The sequence below is a fragment of the Artibeus jamaicensis genome, unplaced genomic scaffold, assembly GCF_021234435.1.
Source record: "Artibeus jamaicensis isolate MK-2021 breed Jamaican fruit bat unplaced genomic scaffold, CSHL_Jam_final contig_233, whole genome shotgun sequence".
NCBI lineage: Eukaryota > Metazoa > Chordata > Mammalia > Chiroptera > Phyllostomidae > Artibeus > Artibeus jamaicensis.
The window spans coordinates 41614346-41634593 of NW_026521486.1; the positions used below are offsets into that span (position 1 = coordinate 41614346).

At 38.7% G+C, this 20248-nt stretch overlaps 1 protein-coding gene across 1 annotated transcript in view; it reads left to right on the forward strand.

Moving 5' to 3' along the window:
* The window catches only part of LRRK2 (leucine rich repeat kinase 2), a 130826-nt gene that overhangs the window by 36385 nt on the left and 74193 nt on the right, over positions 1-20248 (forward strand). The window contains exons 15-19 of the mRNA XM_053661728.1: positions 7531-7675; positions 7813-7952; positions 9924-10052; positions 10127-10297; positions 16872-17130. Of these exons, the coding sequence (XP_053517703.1) occupies positions 7531-7675; positions 7813-7952; positions 9924-10052; positions 10127-10297; positions 16872-17130 (844 nt within the window). The remainder of the gene's footprint in view (positions 1-7530; positions 7676-7812; positions 7953-9923; positions 10053-10126; positions 10298-16871; positions 17131-20248) is intronic.

Here is a 20248-nt window from a genome sequence, read left to right on the forward strand (position 1 = left end):
AGCTCAGGGGATTGAGCGCAGGCCTGCGAACCAGACAATCGCGGTTCGATTCCCAGTCAGGGCACACGCCTGGGTTGCAGGCCAGTTCCCTGCAGGTCAGTTCCGGATGCATGAAAGGCAACCATACATTGATATTTCTCCTCCTCTCTCCTTCCCTTCCCCTCTAAAGATACATAAATAAAAATATTTAAAAAACAGAAACTGAAGCCAAAAAAAAAAACCTTAAAAAAAAAAGAAAAATGTCATGAATTAATTAGAATATCCTGCAGTGAGATCTCCTTTACAAATTCAAGTTCTTCTGAACTTTATCGTGTAATTGTCTATTGAGTCATTTGTTCTCAAATCTTAATATGATTCTTGAATATAGCAATATAATAGGTTGAATTTGATTTCAGGGATTTTTGATGAAAATAAGTACATGGAAAGAACTGTGCTGTGCACTTGGAGGACATCAATGAGTATGTTTTGTGCCCTCTGTCATGGATCTCATAATCCAGCTAGGGGAGCAAAGTCATCATAAAGCCAGTTCTGCATTAGGATTTATAAACTATACCAGCTTCACGAGCAATATTCTGAAAACATAGGGGAGGCATCAGTTAATTTATTCATGGAGTGCATTTGTGAGAGGCAAGAGGTGCCAGAAAAGCTGAAGGTCGCTCTGATTCCAGTTAGCCCACGTTTACTGAAGTTATTCAGCGTGAGTGTGACACAGTCGAAGAAGTCAGGAGTTAAGAGACCCAGCTCTTATTGTAAGTACTGCGATGTCAAGAAAATCAGTCCGCTCTCAGGTCTTCCTTTTATTTTTTTGGTTACATAATCCCAAGAGAAGTGGTTGACAAATGTGTCCCCACACTTACTTCCCATGTCAACATCTGAGTAATGACACACAGCATCTCACTAAAAAGTGACTTATTTGGGGGTAGAAAGTTAAGATCATGAGGAAACAGAAGTAACCATGTTTGTTGTTTTTTTTAAAATTTCCCCTGTGTGATTCACCTGATCCTTCACCATGGTCAATAAAAGTGCTCTGAACTTAAAAGATAAATGTAAATATTTCTTTAGCTCTGAAATTCTGTTATGGACTGTCTCACTCTGAACAAAAGTTACAAAGCATCAGAGATGTTAGGCCCACAAACTGAAGACACAGTAAAATGAATTATCATAAAAAATAAGTCTGTTCATTGGGAGCAGAATCCCAAATAAGATAGAACCCAAAGTTCAACTCTGATTTATAAAGCAAAGTCTATGAAGAGTGTTGATGAAAATGAATAAGGTTTGGATATATAAAATTCCAGTAAAAATCTGGAATTAAAAATCTGAAGTTAAACTCTGGAACATGGATGTTCCACCCACACATGATCCTTTTAGGTTTTTCCATGCACGGAAACTTCCAGTCGCCTGTTCCAGAGAGATGGGTTTGCTCAGTGTTGTTTCTGGAGAACAAAGTGGAAGTAGACGTCCTCGCATCTTGGCTGGGTGTGCTTTGCATGAAGTGACACTGCTGCTTCCTTAGCCGGGACCTTAGAGTCAGAACCAACCTCTGATTCAGTGGACACAGACCCAAGAGCTTGTGCGCTTTGCAAAAATCCTGAAGCAAAATGCACCCAGTTCAGTAATTGAAGGTATTTATCTCAGTTGTAGAAATAACAATATGTAGAGAAGGAAAGAGCCCACGTACAAAAATAGCAACGACAAGAAAATTGCATCAGAGTAAAGTTAAAAAAAAAGTTTACAGGACCAAAGGAAACTATGAAACTCAAGTGAGAGGCACAAAAGAGTTGAACATACGAAAATGTCTACCATTTTTTTTGATAAAATGACTAATTAAAAAAATGGAAATCGATCTATAGGAACCCTTAATAAAAATAACTAGTATTTTCTGGAACAAGACAAGTTGGTATAAAGTTCTGAGAAAAAAATTAACTAAATAACTAATATGCATGAATAACCAGGAGAATTTTGAAAAGTAGGATAATTCATGTGGCCCATCTGCCACAGATAGTACAATGTATTCTCAAACTTCAGTAATTAAAGTGGTATGACATTGGCACTTGGAGGGCATAGGTCAAGGGCACATAATTTGGGGGTAATTTTAGTAATATCTATCAGTAATTCAAACAGGCATTTTTTTCTGACTAGCAATTCCAGTCTAAGAATTTATAATATAGATATACTTGTACACGTACACCAAGATTTTTTTAAATAGAAGGATGTTGTTCATTGTGGCATTACTTGTAAAAGGAAAACTGCGGCGACCAACTAAATCGTTACGAGGTAGCCACTGGTGCTGTTTGCCAAATGTTCTCAGTTTTCTGCCTTTTGGTGATTCTAGCATGGTATTTATTGGCCCTGTTGTGGTTAGGTTGGGTCATGTAACTAGTTTTGGCCAAGGAGTGGTAGGTGAAAGATATTGGCCACATCTGGACCAAATATCTCCTTGCTGGTGAGACAGCTTTCAGAACGCCTCTCAGCCCCCGTGACTGAGACGGTGGCTGCTGGCAGATGCCCCTGAGTGACTGTGATGAGCAGAGGCCCCTCCCACCCTATGACACACAGGAAGCAGGCATGAGAATTGACCTTTTTCTATTTTCAGCCTATGAAAATTTGGGGTTGTTATTGCAGCTTAATTCTGCCTATCCTGACAATATCATGCCTGTCAACAGATCCTAAATGAATATATTATATTACTTCCAAATTATGCAATTCTGTGTAGAGATTAAAAACAACTGGTTAAGACTCCTCTAGTGTTCCTGAGGGAAAATCTCTGATTTTCCGTGAATATAAACCTAGTTCCTCAGTGATTTGTTTTTTCTTTCATGTATGTTAAAATTATGCACGCTGTCTTTTCTCCTACTTATGTCTTCACCCCCCCAGCTCACATTTAGAGCAGATTATACAGCAATTTGTACCACATTTTCTGGTAGTTAATTTTGTGGGCCTTGGATATGGATACCTGGGTTTGGATCTGGCTCTGCTGCCTACAGACCAGTGTACCCTGGACCAGTTACTTAAAGTCTTAGTTTTATTATCAATAAAGTTTTCACTTCAGTGAAACACATCACATTTAATTTTAGAATAAAAAATAAGCATAGGATGCACTTTGAGCTTAGGAACAGGACCAGCTACATAATTTGTGAGGCCCAGAACACAATGAAAATGCAGGACCCTTGTTTAAAAATTATTGAGAATTTCAGGACGGTGTCAGCAGAGCACGACACTGAGTGTGGGGTGCTTCTAAGCACAGAGTCCTGTGGGACTGCCCAGGTGCACACCTGTGAACCTGGCCCTGCTGAGGAAGCAGGAGTGATGGCACTGCTCATCCAAGTTCAGAATGACAGCCCTGGCTGCTGTGGCTCAGTGGATTGAGTGCTGGCCTACAAACCAAAGAGTCACTGGTTTGATTCCCAGTCAGGGCACATGCCTGGGTTGCATGCCAGGTCCCCAGTAGGGGGCACACGAGAGGCAATCACACATTCATGTTTCTCTCCCTCTCTTTCTACCTCCCTTCTCCTGTGTCTAAAAAGGAATAAATAAAATGTTTTTAAAAAGTTCAAAATGACAATCGGACTTTTCTGGGAAAGATCCTCAACCTTTGGCTCTTCAAGTTTGAGTTTAAGATGCTGGTGTCAAGCGAAGAGAAATGTGGCTGAGAGCTTAAGAGAGTTTGCGCTTGTGCTTTGAGTTATCTGCTCCAAAGGCCCTGGCCTCAATTTTATTTGTGATTTATACCATAGGGCTAATAGTAGTGTGTCTGCATTATAGGGTTGTTGTGAGGGTCATATGAGTTATACCTGAATTGCTTAAAAGCCTGTCTGGCACATAGCAAGTGCTGCATAGATTTTGACGTGAGCGTTGTGGTTGTTGCTATTGTTGTTGAGGTGACTTGAAGCCCTGTTAGTGGAGGAAATCCCATCTGGGAAGAGAAGAGGTTAAGAAAAGGACCTTGGGCAAAGTTTGGACTTAAAAGAAGAAGTTGTAGGGGAGATAGATGGGCAAATGAATGGTCTTAAAGTTTGAGGATAATTAGGGGCGTATCGTGTCATGGAAATCAAGGGAAGAAAAAGCAGCAATTCAGATACAAAAGGACTTTTTTGTTTGAATGGTTTTAATTCAGAGTAGTCAGGACAGAAGTCTGATTATATGAAATTAAGGGGTGGGGAGGATGTGGAGTTAGTGGGTGTGGACTTTTCTATTAATAGGTTTAGAAATGGAGGAAAAGTGGTAGCTTGATGGAATGGAAGAACAGTCTAAGTGTATCTTTCTCTCACTGAGAAGTACCTTTTATCTGAGGAGAATGTCAGTCAAAGGCTTCAACTATGGCCATCACTGTTTATTACACAAGGTGTTTCCTCAATCCTTCTCAGAAGAACCCAGCTGGATTAGGATCATTTAATTCTCTCAAAATTTTACTTGTTCAATTACAGTTGCTATTTGATGATATTTTGTAGTAGTTTCAGGTATACGGCACAGTGGCTAGACAATCATCATTTACACACTGACCCCCTCCGTTATTTCAAGTACCTGCCTGGCCTTAGGAGCATTTTAGAGGCGAGGAAGCCAAGACAGATACCCAGCCATCCCTCTAGCTTCACTTTGCAATGTCTGAGTAAATGCCACTTGTGAGAAAATGTTATTTAGTTCATTTTAATGGTCCTCAGATTCATGGAACTGTTAAGTGATGAGACAGAATTTAAACCTGAATTTAATTGGTTCTAAAGCTGAGGTGTTGATTGCCCAGAGATTTGTTGAGACAGAATTAATGACAGGGTCCAGTCCGAGGGAGGCAGGGATACGAGTGTCCTGGTAAAATGGTAGACGGAATGCTGTCCAAGCTGAGCCGGGAGACGACAGAGGAGACATTCTAGGTGTCTGTGCAACAAGCATTGTTTTTGCCATAAACATCTTTGCCACAGCATTTTCCCTGTGCAACAGATTTGGCTCGAAGGCAGTTTCTCAAAGGCAAAACCGGTGGACAGTTTGGTTTACATGTGACAGACTTAATGTATTTAAGGTAGTTGTCAGTTTGGTTTCAATTCTCCATTGACTAAATTCTTGCAGTATTCCTACTTTTATATAGTGTAAATCTTAGCCCTCAAATGGTCTCTACAGGAGGGAGTAGACATGGTGACCCTTAAGCAATAGATGATAAGTATGAAGCCAGATTGCAAAGCTACCTACAAACCCCAAATCGAATACTATATTAGAAAGTGAGAATGCAGTTTGCCAAGTTTTGGTGAACACAGTCGCCCTTCCGCTTGTCAAAACCTAAAGTTTATCAAGCTGTGGGAACTAGGAAAGATGTGGCTACTAATTCTCAACAGTTTTTGAGAGCATCATTATTGCTTCTTTAGTGGGAAACTGATACTTCCCTTAAGGAAGGAAGAAATAGTGGTGAAAGTGAAAAAGTCCAATGCTAAGCAAGGAAACAAACAAAAAGAGGAAAATACTATGAACAAAAAACTTCCAAGACAGTGTGTTTTTATTTTTCCATAAAGTTTTTGTTTTTAATTTTCATGTTTTACTATGTCCTTCTTCGTGTCTCTTTTATTTTTATTTTAACTTTTATGGAGAAATTGCCTTATGGCCAGTTAGTTGTGCTACCTGATGTCTGCAGCATTTACAGCCAATGTACTTAGGGTGGGAAATACCAGACACAGAGGAGAAGTGCACAGGGTGAAAGAACGATGCTTATTCCCACACCCCGTTCACAAAATGATGTGGAATGAGGACCCTTGAGAGGCACTGAGGGAGCAGGTTGATATAGGAATGAAAATATGTTTTTTGATGGTATGAAAGTGAGAGAGGTTACGGGATAGAGGGTTTTGGTTGAAAAGGCTACATCAGAGCTTGAAGTCTGGCTTGGATCTCATTCTGCTCTGTGCCGGGGTCCATCAGGGATTTGGAGTGGAGCTACCATGACCAGTGTCCGGGAAAGAAAAAGCCCTGCCCTGAGAAGGATAGCGTTGTTATTTTTTAAAGGAAAGCTAGCCATGTGGTGGGCATTCCCATCATGGCAAAGCAGAGATGAGCAGTAGAACGGAGTTGTCTCCATGTCACAGCCGTCAGAAGAGGGGAGGTGTGGCTGTGACTGCCTCCTGTCTGGGAAGTGTGTGGTTTCTGTCTACATCTCAGCTGGTGAGCAGGATGGCCTGGGGAAAGAAGTGGCCTCTGTTACAGAGTATCAGGAAATAACGTCAAGTCTTCTGGAAGAGTCGACATTAAAAGTTTGGATGTGGATTCAGATCCCAGGCTTTTAAGGCAGACGTATTTACATTCAAGTTTCAGGCCTGACACTTAGCTGTGTGACTTGAACTCTTGTTCCCACATCTTTAAACTTTGATGAACTTATTGCATTCGGCTGTGGAGGAGCGATAAACGAGAAGAGCCATGGGAAGAACATCGAGTAAAGAGTGAATCCTCAATTAGTATTTTTCTGGGTGACAGGCAGCATTGAGTTTCACTGGTTAAATGTGCCAGCTGTGGGGTCAAACATCCTTGATTTTGTCTCAATTTAACAATTTACAGTCTGTGTGACTGTCAGACTAGCCACCCAAGTCCCTTAACTGTTAGGGAACTTATCTCCTGGTGGCAGTGAGAGTGGGGTGAATTATAAGATTGTTATGAAAAGAAAATGCATGTAAAATATTTAACACAGTGCCTCACCCAGAACAGATACTTGATAATTTTTATAGTGTTAGCTTCTTAACCTTAATAATGAATAGTAGTAAGGTCTCTTTTGAGAAATCCGCTGACAGTCTGATGGGGACTCCTTTGTAGGTGACTGTCCCCTTAGCTCTTGCTGCTTCTACGATTCTCTCCTTCATTTTAATCTTGGCTAATGTAATGATGATGTGCCTTGGTGTGTTTCTTCTTGGGTCCAACTTCTTTGGGACTCTCTGAGCTTCCTGGATTTCCTGGAAGTCTATTTCCTTTGCCAGATTGGGGAAATTCTCCTTTATTATTTGTTCAAATAAGTTTTCCATTGGTGGCTGTTCCTTTCCCCCTTCTGGTACCCCTATAATTCAGATGTTGGAGCCTTTAAAGATGTCCTACACCTAAAACGAAAGCAAACTAAAAGGACAGCTAGATCAGGAGTAGAAACATAGAAATGAAGATCTCAAGGAGGGTTAGCAACAGGGGAATGGGAGGAGGAGAAGGGGGGAGACTCAGGTACAGAAAATAAGTAGCATAGATAGTAGATAGAAAATAGATGGGGGGGCAAGAATAGTATGAGAAATATAGAATCTAAAGAACTTGAGACACACGGTCATAAACTAAAGGGGAGGTAATGGTGGGGACGGGGGTAGGGTGGAGGGGAATGAAGGGGGGAACTGTAATGGCATAATCAATAAAAAAATAAATTAAAAAATAATGAATAGTAGTAATTAGTAATAGGCGGAATCAAGGATACTAATCTTTATTTAGATATTTAGTTTATATTTGATTAGGCCATAACTGGCTTTAACTAAGATAAGTATTAAGAACTCATTTTTTAAGAGCAAATATTCTTAATTGTCCTTTTGACTTTAGTTCGTTCGAATTCCTGGGATTCAGAAATGTGGACTTAAAGTAATTTCTTCTGTAGCACGTTTACCTGCTGCATTAGAGGCGTTATCTCTGGAAGGTGCTCTTGATTTGGTGCTTCAGACGCTGCAGATGTGTCCGGATGACCAAGGTTGGTACCATTTGAACTCAGGATTTATAGTAGATTTTTACAGGTCTTTAGCTGCTGGTGGGGTGTTTTTCAGTTTTTTTCTTTAGTTTTGAGATTTAAAACAATTAATTTTGTTTTTTTTCCCTTTATTCTTCCAGAAATTCAGTGTCTTGGTTTAAGTCTTATAGGATGCTTGATTACAAAGAAGAATTTATTCTTGGTAACTGGGCGTCTGCTGGCAAAACTTCTGGTTTCCAGTTTACAGCGGTTTAAGGATGTTGCTGAATTACAGATTAAAGTATGTGCATGATCCTGAAGGGAATTTGATCTTGTGCAGATTTCCTTCTGAACAGCTGGTATAATCCCTACTTTACATTAATGGAGATATTTTAGTTAATGGAAAACCATCTATTATTTGTAGTATTTTAATTGTAGAAGACAAAGATAATTATATTAAATCTTTAAAGATCCTGAGTTTCATCATTAAATGTCTAAAAGCGGCATTTTTTTGCCACTTTTTTTTTCATGAAAGAGCAGAGAGTATGCTAAAGAAATTTCAGGTAGCTAAGCTTCATTTGCTTAGATTTTGTATAAATGGAAGTCGTAATTATTCTGGTTTGTTATTCTCTGTGTTTCGTTATGGGCTGCTCACCCATAGTAATTTTGACCCTTGATTTTTTTTTCTCACAGTGAAAAGATATTTTCAACATTTTTCATCAAGCAAAACTTAAAATTGATATATAATCACTGTTTTTATTAGGAATCCAAGATATTGGCTTAGGGTTAATTAAAGTGAGATTTAAGAAGTTAATTATTTCAGGATTTTCCCCCTAATGTTGTGAAAACAAATAGTTTCTTTTTTAATAAAGACTTTCTGCCTTGGTTGTAGTTTTTAGTGATGGAGTTTGCAACTTCCATAAACTGGACTCCGCAAATATTTTCCTGAATGGGAGCATTGACCAGGAATAATGTTGGCTAGGCTCCAACCTTTGCAGAGACTTTGTTAGTAAATGAGATACTGGATATAAAATTTTAAATTTTAAAATGCTGCTGAAAACAGCATTCTTAGATTAAAAATGATAGTGTGTTTTATAGATCTGCTTTTTATAATGTGCCTCCGCCTGGACTAATTAAGGGCAGAACTGATTAAAAGTAATCCAAGGGACAAGAAATGATTTTGTGCAGGTGCGAAACCTTCAGATCCTCAATGGTAATTCATCTAGGCAAACATTCTAAGGTCGCTATAGTAGAGGTTATAAACTATTGCCAGTGGAATGAATTTAGCCTTCCAGCATGTTCTGTTTGGTCAGTTCGGCATTTTATAAGTTTTAAATTTGAATTATGTGCCTTCTACACATTTGCATTACCTCTCTGCGGCTGCATTTATTTGGCTTTTCAGGGCCTCTGCCTTAGAGGTGGAGAGATGCATAAATTAACTACTTTTCTTATCAACTGTTAGGAAGTATTTGTAGAAACTCAGTGTCTTCAGTGCTCAAAATAATTATTTTAATATTTTGATTATTAATATATGAAATTGACAGATATAAAAAATCTAAAAGCTTAAGTTGATCTTTGGCGAATTTGCCCAAACTAAATAATACTAAAGTCAAAAGTTCATTCTTTCCTTACAGTATCACGTGGGTAGACATCGCAGACAACTCTTGGCAACATGCTTCGGTGGCTCACAAAGTAGTGGTGTGACTGATCGGCTCTTTATAAACACTCTGCTTTAGGATGTAAACTTCAGGCCGCCTTCGGAGCTTCTCTCAAATACACTTAACGTGAATGAATCGGGAGCTCAGATTTGTCTCTTGGGGGTTAAAATTTCAGAAGAAGACACAAAATGTTGGGGAAATGCTGGCCTACCTTGAGAAGCCAATCTCCAACATTAGAATAAAAAATTCACTTTTGCTGCCTATTTGGGTCTATAACCTTGCCCACTGTGCTGTTCTAATCCTGATTAATATCTGGCTTTCCTCCTGTGGAATGGCTTCAGGCAGTGATTTTTAAAAGCTACATATTACTGGATTAGGTATTTTTCCTGCTTTGTTAATTAGCATTTTATTCTCTTTGCACCTACTATATATAGGATTTACAGGATTGTTTCAAGGTTTATGGTTTTAAAGTACAAGCCCAGTTAATATATCTACTTAGTTAAGTGAACAACTCAGGTTTTAAGTATCATCTGCAAACTCTGTTTTATGTTGTTGATTTGTTCTTTTTTGCCCATAATGGCTTTTGTTTTTATTACTTTTGGTCACACTCTCAGGGATTTCAGACAGTCTTGACAGTACTGGAATTGTCGGTGTCTTTTTCCAAGCTGTTGGTGCATTACTTCTTTGATTCAGTGATATTCCATCAGATGTCTTCCAGTATCATGGAACAAAAGGATCAGCGGGTCAGTGTTTTTTCACTTGTATGCTAACTGTTGTGTATTTAGCAGACTCTAATCCTCACTTTCATTCTTTTTAGTTCCTAAACCTTTGTTGCAAGTGCTTTGCAAAGTTAGCTATGGATGATGAGTTAAAAAGTTTGATGCTGGAGAGAGCATGTGATCAGAACAACAGCATCATGGCTGAATGCTTGCTTCTGTTGGGCGCGGATGCCAATCGAGCAAAGGAGGGCGCTTCTTTAATTTGTCAGGTAAATTTTCAAGATGACACTTTTGCCTTTACTCTGTTGACTATGCTATTGTGTAGCTATTACTTACATCCTATTTTTCCTCACTGCAGAATTTATCAGTATATTGCACAAGTGCTCGTGCTTTGTGGTAGGAGTTAGGTTCACAGCATTTCAGAGGTAATAGGGTCCTTGGGTATTACTGTCTAATCCTTCATTTGTTTCTCTATCTTGTTAAGGTTGATAAATAACTTTTCAAATGTGTCTCTTACTATGCATCTCTGTATAAACTCTTTACCAGTCACGCTCCACTCAGCCCATGGCTTTATTTAGTGTTAATCTTTTCCAACGGTTTTCTTTTTGTTTTGAGTCTCTTTGACTAGGAAGTTCTTCCCTCAGGGCTATTGTATGTGGTCATGTAGGTTGGAACCACACACCGTAGCGGGTGCCATTCACATAGACATCCCCGCCATTGGCCACCCCAGCAGCTGTGTAGCACTGTGGTCCTGCCTTTTTTCTCTGCCTTCCCTCCTGCACTGTGCAGACATCTGTTTGTTTTCCTTTTCCTTCCAAACGTAACACAAATCTCTTTCCTGGGTAAAGCCCTCCATACACTCACCGACCTCCACAAAAAGTGAAAATTTACTTCTGAAGTCCGTGACAGTTTATGTACACCTCCTGAACATCTTGTGAGTTGTATGAAAGACATGTACACTGTGCAACTTTCTATCAGTTAGAATATCGAACTCATTGCTTTGCATTGTGAATTCAATAAGCATTTCCTAAAGTGCATTACATGTTATTTCAGGTTTGTCTTTGTTGTATACATTTTAGAGTTTATAATAGCATTCAGGTAGCATCATGTATATATTTTCTAGAAATTTAATAATATTTCTAGCAAAGCAATTATGTATGATTTAATATAGATTATTAGATAACCAGCAGTGTACTGTTTTATGGTAATTTATTTTTAAAGCCTTACTTTATTTAATTTCTCACTTGCCTAAGGATTCAAATCAATGTTTTAACTGTAAGATTAAATTAGTACTAAGTAGCAATTTGCATAAAAATAAACTGAATCCGTAACTCATTTTCATGCACAATCAGTTTATGCATTAAAACCAAATAAATAAGTTAAATTTAGTCAAATATCTTTTAAGCAAGCAATGTTAAAAATAGTTGCTATTTTATTTTAAAAGTAGTTCAATTATTTCTGTCAATAATTTAGTATGTTTTTATTGTGCATCTTTTGTGATATTGGCAGATCATTGCGTTAATGTGTTTTGGATATGCCAAAGAATTGAAAAGTAACTTCTTCAAATTTTTCTTTGGGAAACAATATACCTAAAAGCACCTTAATGCAATTACTCTACATTCCCCATAGAAAGTGCTTTCCACTTTTCTTTCAATTTATCTAAGTCTTTCTAGAAATAGAGAGCTTTTTATTTTTTTCCCATGGTTTTTTAAACTTAATACCGCTTGCATACATACCTTTTCTTTGAAAAAAATTAGATCTTTACATCCATAGGTTTATTAAATTTAAAGAATTTACCCTAGCTGTCAGATTCTTTTGTCTATCAAGTAATAAATTGCAAGTAATTAAATATGTGATAGGTTGATTGAACAGACTTTATTTTGTACTAGTGTAAAAAATGGTTATCAGCACTATTTATTCATGTGCCAGTGCTGTATAATTAATGACTATTCAGAGCAAGGGTGGTATTAATCTTGTTAGGCTTCTGAGGAGAATTGAATGATGTAATGTGTCTGATTGGTAGAGCAAAATATGGGAGATTAATTCTGGGTATGAAAATGCATGAGTAGAGACAGACCTGAAGATAAAACTTTTCAAATCATGGTGGGATGAGCAAGTATAATGAAGTCTGATAGTCCTAAACACTTTTGTGGTATTCATTGCCGCCTGGGCACTGCTCTTGAGTTCTTTGCACAACTGAACCCTCCCCACAACCCTAGGAATGGGCTCTATCATTGTGCCCATTGTAAGGGAAGGAACTGAGGCACAGACAGGATAAGTGACTTGCCTAAGAACACTCTCCTGGTACGGAGTGGAAAATCTGCCCCCTGACTGTCTGCTTTACTCTCTTTCTTTTCTTTTAGAGTTTGGGAGAAGAATTCTTTAATCAAACCAAGTTCACATGTTTACACTCATGGCTTAACTGGAATAATTTTCCCAAATTTTAGTATATGTGCTGCTGAAGTGAGCACTAATTTTTCCAAATTTTGATTATACTAAGGACCAAATGGATATAATAGCAGGAGTTCCTTCAAAACACTGCGTCTGAGGTCCCATTGTAAGGCCTCTCAAAAGTGAAACTCCAAGTACTGAAACAGTTTAATAATCGGTGATGAAAACAATTACCTGTAGATGAAAGCAGTTATCTGAGAGGTCAAAACATGCAATACATGTCATGTGCAAACACCGAAGTATTAAAAGCCTTTTCTGTATTCATAGTTTCCGAACAGGGGAGTGACTTTTAGTGACTAAAAACCACCAACTGACATAATCAAATTATCTTAGAAATATTACCTGTTAAGTTATCTTTAAGTTTTATGTGTTAACCTTGGTTCACCCCCGTTTAGTCCATATGTGTGAATATGCAGACTGTCAGAAACCGACCCTCTACTTTGTCTACTGCCCCAGAGCAACTAAGGTTTCCATTTTTTACAATCACGTCATGTTTATGATACAGAAATAAAAATCCTCCTCCGACATAACCATGTTTTCAGATAAGTTAGTTTCCTTGTATAGTATTTACTTTTATTTACTGAATAAGCATCCTGGATTGTTTTTTTCAGTTAAAAAATACTACTTAGTGCCCTGGCTGCTATGACTCAGTGGACTGAGTGGTGGCCTGTGAACCAAAGTCTCACTGGTTTGAATCCCAGTCAGGGCTCATGCCTGGGTTGTGGGCCAAGTCCCCTCTGGGGGCGTGTGTGTGAGAAGCAGACACACATTGATATTTCCCTCTCTTTTTTCCTTCCTCCTTTCCCCTTCCTCCAAAAATAAATACATAAAATTAAAAAAATACTACTTAGTGACTTCACAAATGAGTGTGATTTTTTTTTAAGTCAGGAATATCTCGAAAATAAACTTTATCACTTAGTTTTCAGTTTCAGCTACTAGTGTCTGTACAGGATCTTAGATGGCCGAACCCAGGAGCCAGATTCATTCCTATGCACATCCATTCGGCTGTCTGGAGTCGTGTGACTTCACTGAATCCCCAGGCAAAAAGTTAAATTACTTTCTACAGTTACCATGAGTTTTGTAACATGTTGAATTTTCTGTTCAACCTCGGTTTGGATATTATACAAAAACTATACAAAACTGCATGCAGAACCACACATTGTTACAGAGAGGCAGGATAATGTAGCACAATGTAGACCATGAGTGAGATTAACTTTAGGTAGAATAAGGGAGTAATTTTATAGAGGTAACATTTTATCTATCATAAAAATGTATAACTTCTACAAAACTCACAGACAGTGAAAAGACAGTCTGTTAAATAAAATTATGCACAAAACCCACGGGTTTCCCAAAAACCCATGGTATTTGGGAAAAGGCAAAATGTTTATACAGGTACTAGTTTTAAAAATGTAACTTTCCCCTACTATCAGTTACATGTTAACATACACATGCTAATTGAATATGTGCTGTAACCACTGGAAAAGCTGATCAGCATTTCTTAAATGAATTCTTTGTATGATACAGGTGTAAGTACCGCACAGGTACAGTTGAGCAACACTTTGAAACAGAGACAAAGGGATTTTCTCCCTCAAAACAAGCTTTAAACATCAAAACCTATGTTTATAAAAATTTAGAACTTTTAGCAGTCTGAATATTTCAAATAAAAATCATTAAAAATGTTCAAATGCTCTTTATATTCCAGGTATGGCAACCTAGTTCTCTAACGTAGAGCCCTCAGAGATAGCTCAGTCCCCCCTCACTGGATGGCTCTTTCCTGCTGCCGGCTGGTCCTGCTGCATCTCCATTTTGTTGTGGTTGGTCACTGTCTTGAGCATCAGCTTCTCCATTTAGAGTCTTTGAACCTGTTTGGTGCTTTTTCTAGCTTTTTGTTTGGCCCTTTCTTCCCTTAATCTTTGGTTTTATTTGCTTCCTCATGTCTTTGCTCAGCAAGAGATTTACTTAGCCCTTGTATGATTACAGAATCTCCTTTACCAACCAAAAACATGTTCTTAAACTTGTTGTACAACATTGTAGACTTTTCCAGGACAGTCTGACTCACTTTGAGGTTGCATAGTGTTGTCAGTGTGGTAATCAGGTCTCTGTGGTTCTGAGCTTGTTGCATTGTGACTTGAGGTAAAACAAAAACGAGTTTGTCCAAAGCCTTAATACATCTGCTCCCAGCTTTAATCTCTTGCTTACACAGCAGATTCATAATAGTGGTGATGATGGGTTGTTTGTTTATTCACAAATGCTATATTTGGTTTTGATTGTTACCTATATTAGTTATAAATGAGAAGATGAGAGAGATTTCAAAGGGTAATAAATTATACTGTTGATAAAGTTTGATTCTATTCTGAATTACCTTAATTACTATTTAAATACAAAACTGTGTATTTCTGAGTGGTATTTTTTCCTCTAATGAAGTTGAACTTTATTAATTTTCTTTTGTCTATTCCACTTTCTTACAGCTCTCTCTTTTCATGGCACCGTATGCCTCAAGTCAGCTTGGATTGTGTTGGTGCCTTAAGGGATATATTTCTACAGAAACATATTGAGCCCCTTTATGTGGAAAGCACAATGCTAGATAAATAGTAAAGAATATAAAAAAGGGGTTTCCTGTTTCAATATTTATTTCTAAGTTTGTATTAGGAGAGAAAGCAGGGTAAAACATAATTCACCATGATACAAAGTAAGTGCTGTAATTTAGGGATAAAAGTTTGCTGAGCTTTAAGAGAAGGCATTTGTAATTGAGTTTTTTGGTTTTTTTCCTTCTCACCTGGCTCCTTCTATCCCAAATTCCCTATGGGCCTATAAAGGGGATTTTAGTAATTTGCTAGTTAAGTTATATGTATGTATTTCTTAGGCATTGCACTAGGCTACAAAGGTACCAGCTGAGTGACCACAGCGTCTGTGTCTTCCATGCCAGTCAGGAAATGGGCAGGCACATCTGGCTCGGTGTGCTAAGGACTGTGCTGAACAAAATGGGATGGGAGCCTGGAAGAGGGAGGGTGTGTGTGGCCTGGAAGGCCGGCAGCAAAGATTCACTGTACAAGCGACTTTGAAGCTATTCCTTGCAGAATGAACCTCTTTTTGCTAGGTGAAGGGCAGAGTTAGACACTTAGGTCTATAGAAATAGCACAAATGAAGGTAATTTTGCATATTGTGTTTGGGGGAGTGTCCCCGGGCAGGGGGGTTTTAGAAGACTTTTAAATAACACAGTGCCTTGGCTGTATCTAGAGTACAAAGGTGTACCATACTGGCCCTGAGGAGAATGTTGAAGGCAGGTGATGCTGGAGACTGGTAGGAATTAAGTTGGTGTCTTCAAACCACAGGATTATCCCCTGGAATCCCTTGGACACATTTTAGTTCTGGAGAATTCTTGAATTTCCCCCAGTCTCATCCTTCTGCTCAGGGCCTGGCACCTTGGGTCTTAGAGTCTTCTTTCCTTTGTTTCTTCGTCCCTTAATTTTGCATAGTGAAAGGAGCAGAGCCTTTGGAGCCAGCAGATTTGAAATCAGATCCAAGTCTCTTATTGACTAGCTATAAGGGTTGTCTAAGGGATAAATCACGCGTGTTTTCTATTAATCTATAAAATGGACTAATGATTTATGTGGCCTAGGGTTTCGTTGTTATAAGAATTATAGATCATGCATATATAGAATTTAGCACAGTACCTGATGTATAATACTTCCATTATCTGTTATTTTGACCTTCTGTTTGTAAAACACTGCATGCCTTGCCTTTCCGAAGCAGTTCCTGAGCAGGGCCCGTGTGCTGTGCCACAGGTTGCTCAGCTTCTCTCTGCTTACAGTGGACACTAGTTTTTGTAGCACCTTGTAAGCTAACCCACCTTGACCACAGCTCAGAATGTAGAATATTCAGGGGAAGGTAGAAAACTGAGAGACAGGATATTTCTTTGTGGAAATTCAGATTCTTGTCCGGGGGAACTCTGGAAAACCGGAAATGAGTGATTGTCTTTTGCACATGGCCTTGACAGATGCTGTACTATTTATATTCTATGTTACAATTGAAGGCAGGGCAGGAGGAAGTCTTTTACTGCGTGAAGACACTTGTGTGCCAGCTGTCGAAGCCCAGGAAGCGTAAGCCTCAGTTCTTCTGACATCAAGTTTGTCAGCTTGTTCTTCGTATCCTGTTGCCTCTTTCATGATAACTGACTCTCATGTGGCAGAGTATTTGATTTCGGCTACTCTGATATGTGTGGTGCTCATCTTATGTCTTTTCCTAATCTATTTCAAGGACGAATTTGACCGTATTTTGTTTCTGTCTAAATTTATGGATGCAGTGAAAAATCATCCCAGGTTCAATTTGCCAATCTCCCAAATGGAAGGAATACAGGTTTTTGATACACTTGTACATGTTTTTCTTTAACAGGTATGCGAAAAAGGGAGCAATCCCAAACTGGTGGAGCTGTTACTGAGTAGCGGGCCCCGTGATCAGGATGTGCGTAAAGCGCTGACAATAAGCATTGGGAAAGGTGACGGCCAAACCATCAGTCTGCTCTTAAGGAGGCTTGGCCTGGACCTGGCTAACAACAGCATCTGCCTTGGAGGATTTGGTATAGGAAAAATTGAACCTTCTTGGCTCAGTCCTTTATTTCCAGATAAGACATTTAATTCGAGAAAAGAAACAAGTAAGTATTAAAAAAAACACATGGTATGTCTTCTTTTTAGTAGTAGTTTTTAAGTCACTAATCTTTTAGTTAGTTTTCATTCCACTTTGGTGCAGCTTAAGCCAGAAATATTGTAAGTGTTTGGGTATCTTTTTCTTTTGTCATTAAATGCTTGGAAGTGATACTATACTTAAGTTCTTTATTACTCAGCAAATACATATTTTATGAGAATAGTGCAACACTGTAGAATCTTTCTGAGGACTTACTTTTCTTTTTATATATTTTATTTATTGATTATATATTTTCTAAAGAATTTATTTATTTTTAGAGAGAGGGGAAGGGAGGGAGAAAGAGAAGGAGAGAAGTATCAGTGTGTGGTTGCCTCTCTGATGCCCTGCACTGGGGACCTGGCCCACAACCCAAGGATGTGCCCTGACTGGGAATCAAACTAGCAAATCTTTGGTTTGCAGACTGCACTCAATCCACTGAGCCACACCAGCCAGAACTCTTTTTATATATTTAAATTTTTATTATAAAAGTAATTCACCCTGGCTGGTGTGGCTCAGTGTGCTGGGCACCAGCCTGTGAACCGAGAGGTTGCTGGTTTGATTCCTGATCCCAGCGCATACCTGGGGTGCGGGCCAGCCTCGGTTGGGGCCATGTAGGAGGCTGCCGACTGACATTTCTCTTGCACATCAGTGTTTCTCACCCTCTCTTTTTCCTTCCTTCTACTTTCTCTAAAAATAAATAAAATAAAAATTCCCTAAGTTTTCAGGCCTCCAACCCTGCATTGCCAGTACACTTGGTCCAGAGAATTTGCATTTAAAAATAAAAAGTAATTGATGCTCATTTTAACAACAGGGAAACAGTCATAAGGAAGAAAATAACAATAACTTATTTCATCTTATAAGCAATGCATGTAAATTGTTTCTATACTTTTTATGTGTTTACATACACATATGCATTTAAATGTATATGTATCAGTAGAAATGTATCTACATATACACTTTCATTTTCAAGTTAATATACTCATGGTTCCAGTAATGTGTTCATTACTGGAAATAGTCCATGCTTCTCACTCCAGTTAAGGCAATGGCTGCCAAGAAAATGTATCTCTGCACTTACAAGTGTTACAATAGTGCCTTGGGAGATTCCCTAGTGAAATCTGAAACTGGCCTCGATATACAGACGGTAAGGAGAGACTGAAGACTGTCAGGTGGCCAGTTTAAAAAGCAAGGGAACTTAACACACGAGGCTTACCTCCAGCAACTGCAAGATGAGTAAACCTCCACATCCCCCTGCCAGAATCTTAAAGCTTATATACAGGTCTGAACTGGTTTCAGTCACATATTCAGTCCAAATGGTCTCAACCAAACCTCAATCTGTCAAAGACTACATCCTTGGGACAGCTCCCACTGTGGGGACAAGGGACACAATGTAAAATCCAAGGTCATGGCTAAGATCTTCTGATTGCCCAGGTCCAGCTCATGGATTAGCCAGCAGTCATGTCCTTCCAGTGACCTCTGCCAGCATTTACTTTGTGTTCCAATGAAGGATGTATTCTCTTTCTATTTTCAAGTTAATATATATTTTGCATATATTAAACATGTTGATGACGAGTTATCATCCACCTCTTTTAACATTTTTGCCTTTTTCACTGTTTCTCAGTCACTCGTGCAAAGTGCATTTTTAAGGCTTGGGCTCCCAGCCGTGCCTCTGTTAACTTCCTCCCACGCCCACTCCCTTCCCCGCAGTTCAGACCCGAAGGGCTCTCTTGTTAATAACATGTTTTCTGTGCTGTTGTTTCTCTGACACACCTGACAGAACTCCGTTCCTTATCAGCCCAACAGTCTGCTCTTTTTCTCTCCTTCACTGAGATGGTCAAATGCTGCTAAATTATCTGTCCATGCTTATTGCTGCTTCTGTCTACTCAAGCAAGGTGCAACCTCCTCCTGGGACTTAGAACATCCCATCAGGCTGATTTTCCCTCAGTGTCTTAAAGGCTTCATGTACTCTTACTTGAAGGCTTTTTCCACTGTTACTTTCTCTAATTCCCTTACCTTCTCTCTTCACCTGGCCATCTCTTCATTCTTCCTGCCTCAGCACCTTAGCAGTTTTTAAAAGAAAACTTCTCCTGCTTCCATGAAGTCTGGGTTGAAGGTGCTTCTACCTGTATCCCTAACACCTTTATTTGGCAATATCCATTACTATCTTTAATGTAGGTACATATGTTTTTGGACTAGCAATATGCTAATAGGAATTTATGATACAGAAATTCTCAGTGTACATAAAAATGCATGTACAACAATGCACATTAAATTGTTGTTTATAATAGCAAACTAGTAGGAAAAGATAATAAGTATTTCCCATAAGGAACTATTCAAATGATCATGGTACATTCATGCAGTGGAATGCTTTGCAATTGATGGAAAATAACATCTAGCAAATCCAAATGTTTGGGTATAGAATGCATTATTAGGCAAAAAAAAAAGGCACAGAACAGTGATTTTAGTATGGTGTTTTTTAGTATACTGCTGGTGAGCACATAAGTGGGATATGGTAGTCGTAAATGTTTGCATATGAAAAAGAACCCCTTAGGGGAAAACTGCAGCAGTGGGCCCCCTGGTGGCTGTCCCTGGGGACTTTGGAGACTGATGCCTGGTGATTAGATCCCATGCTTCCCCAGTGCCACACGTTTCCAGGCAACAGACAGCTAACTTTAACCTTTTACATCTGGTAGAGAGAAACTCTGGGCTCATTGGAGAAAATGGAGGTAGATTTATCACTTATTTCATTCTCTTTGTTCTGTATGAAATTTTTTTCTTAACCATAGTCTTACCTAATTAAAAAATATAATAATGATATTTGATTTTCATGGATAGCTGGTTTGAGTAAAGAGCATTTTGGATTCATAGCTTTAAAACATTTATCAGCTACTGGACTGAGTCACAGCCACACGTTATGATGTGAACTAGGAGAGTAATATTTGAAGAAATTTTCTAGGCTGTATGTAGCACAGTGAGGATTCTTCCTGCTTATGAGAAGGATGATAACTTTAAGTCTACCTCATTTAGCAAGTAGTTTGTAAAAATAAGTATATTATTTCTTGAGCATATTCTATGTTGCAGGCATCATGCTA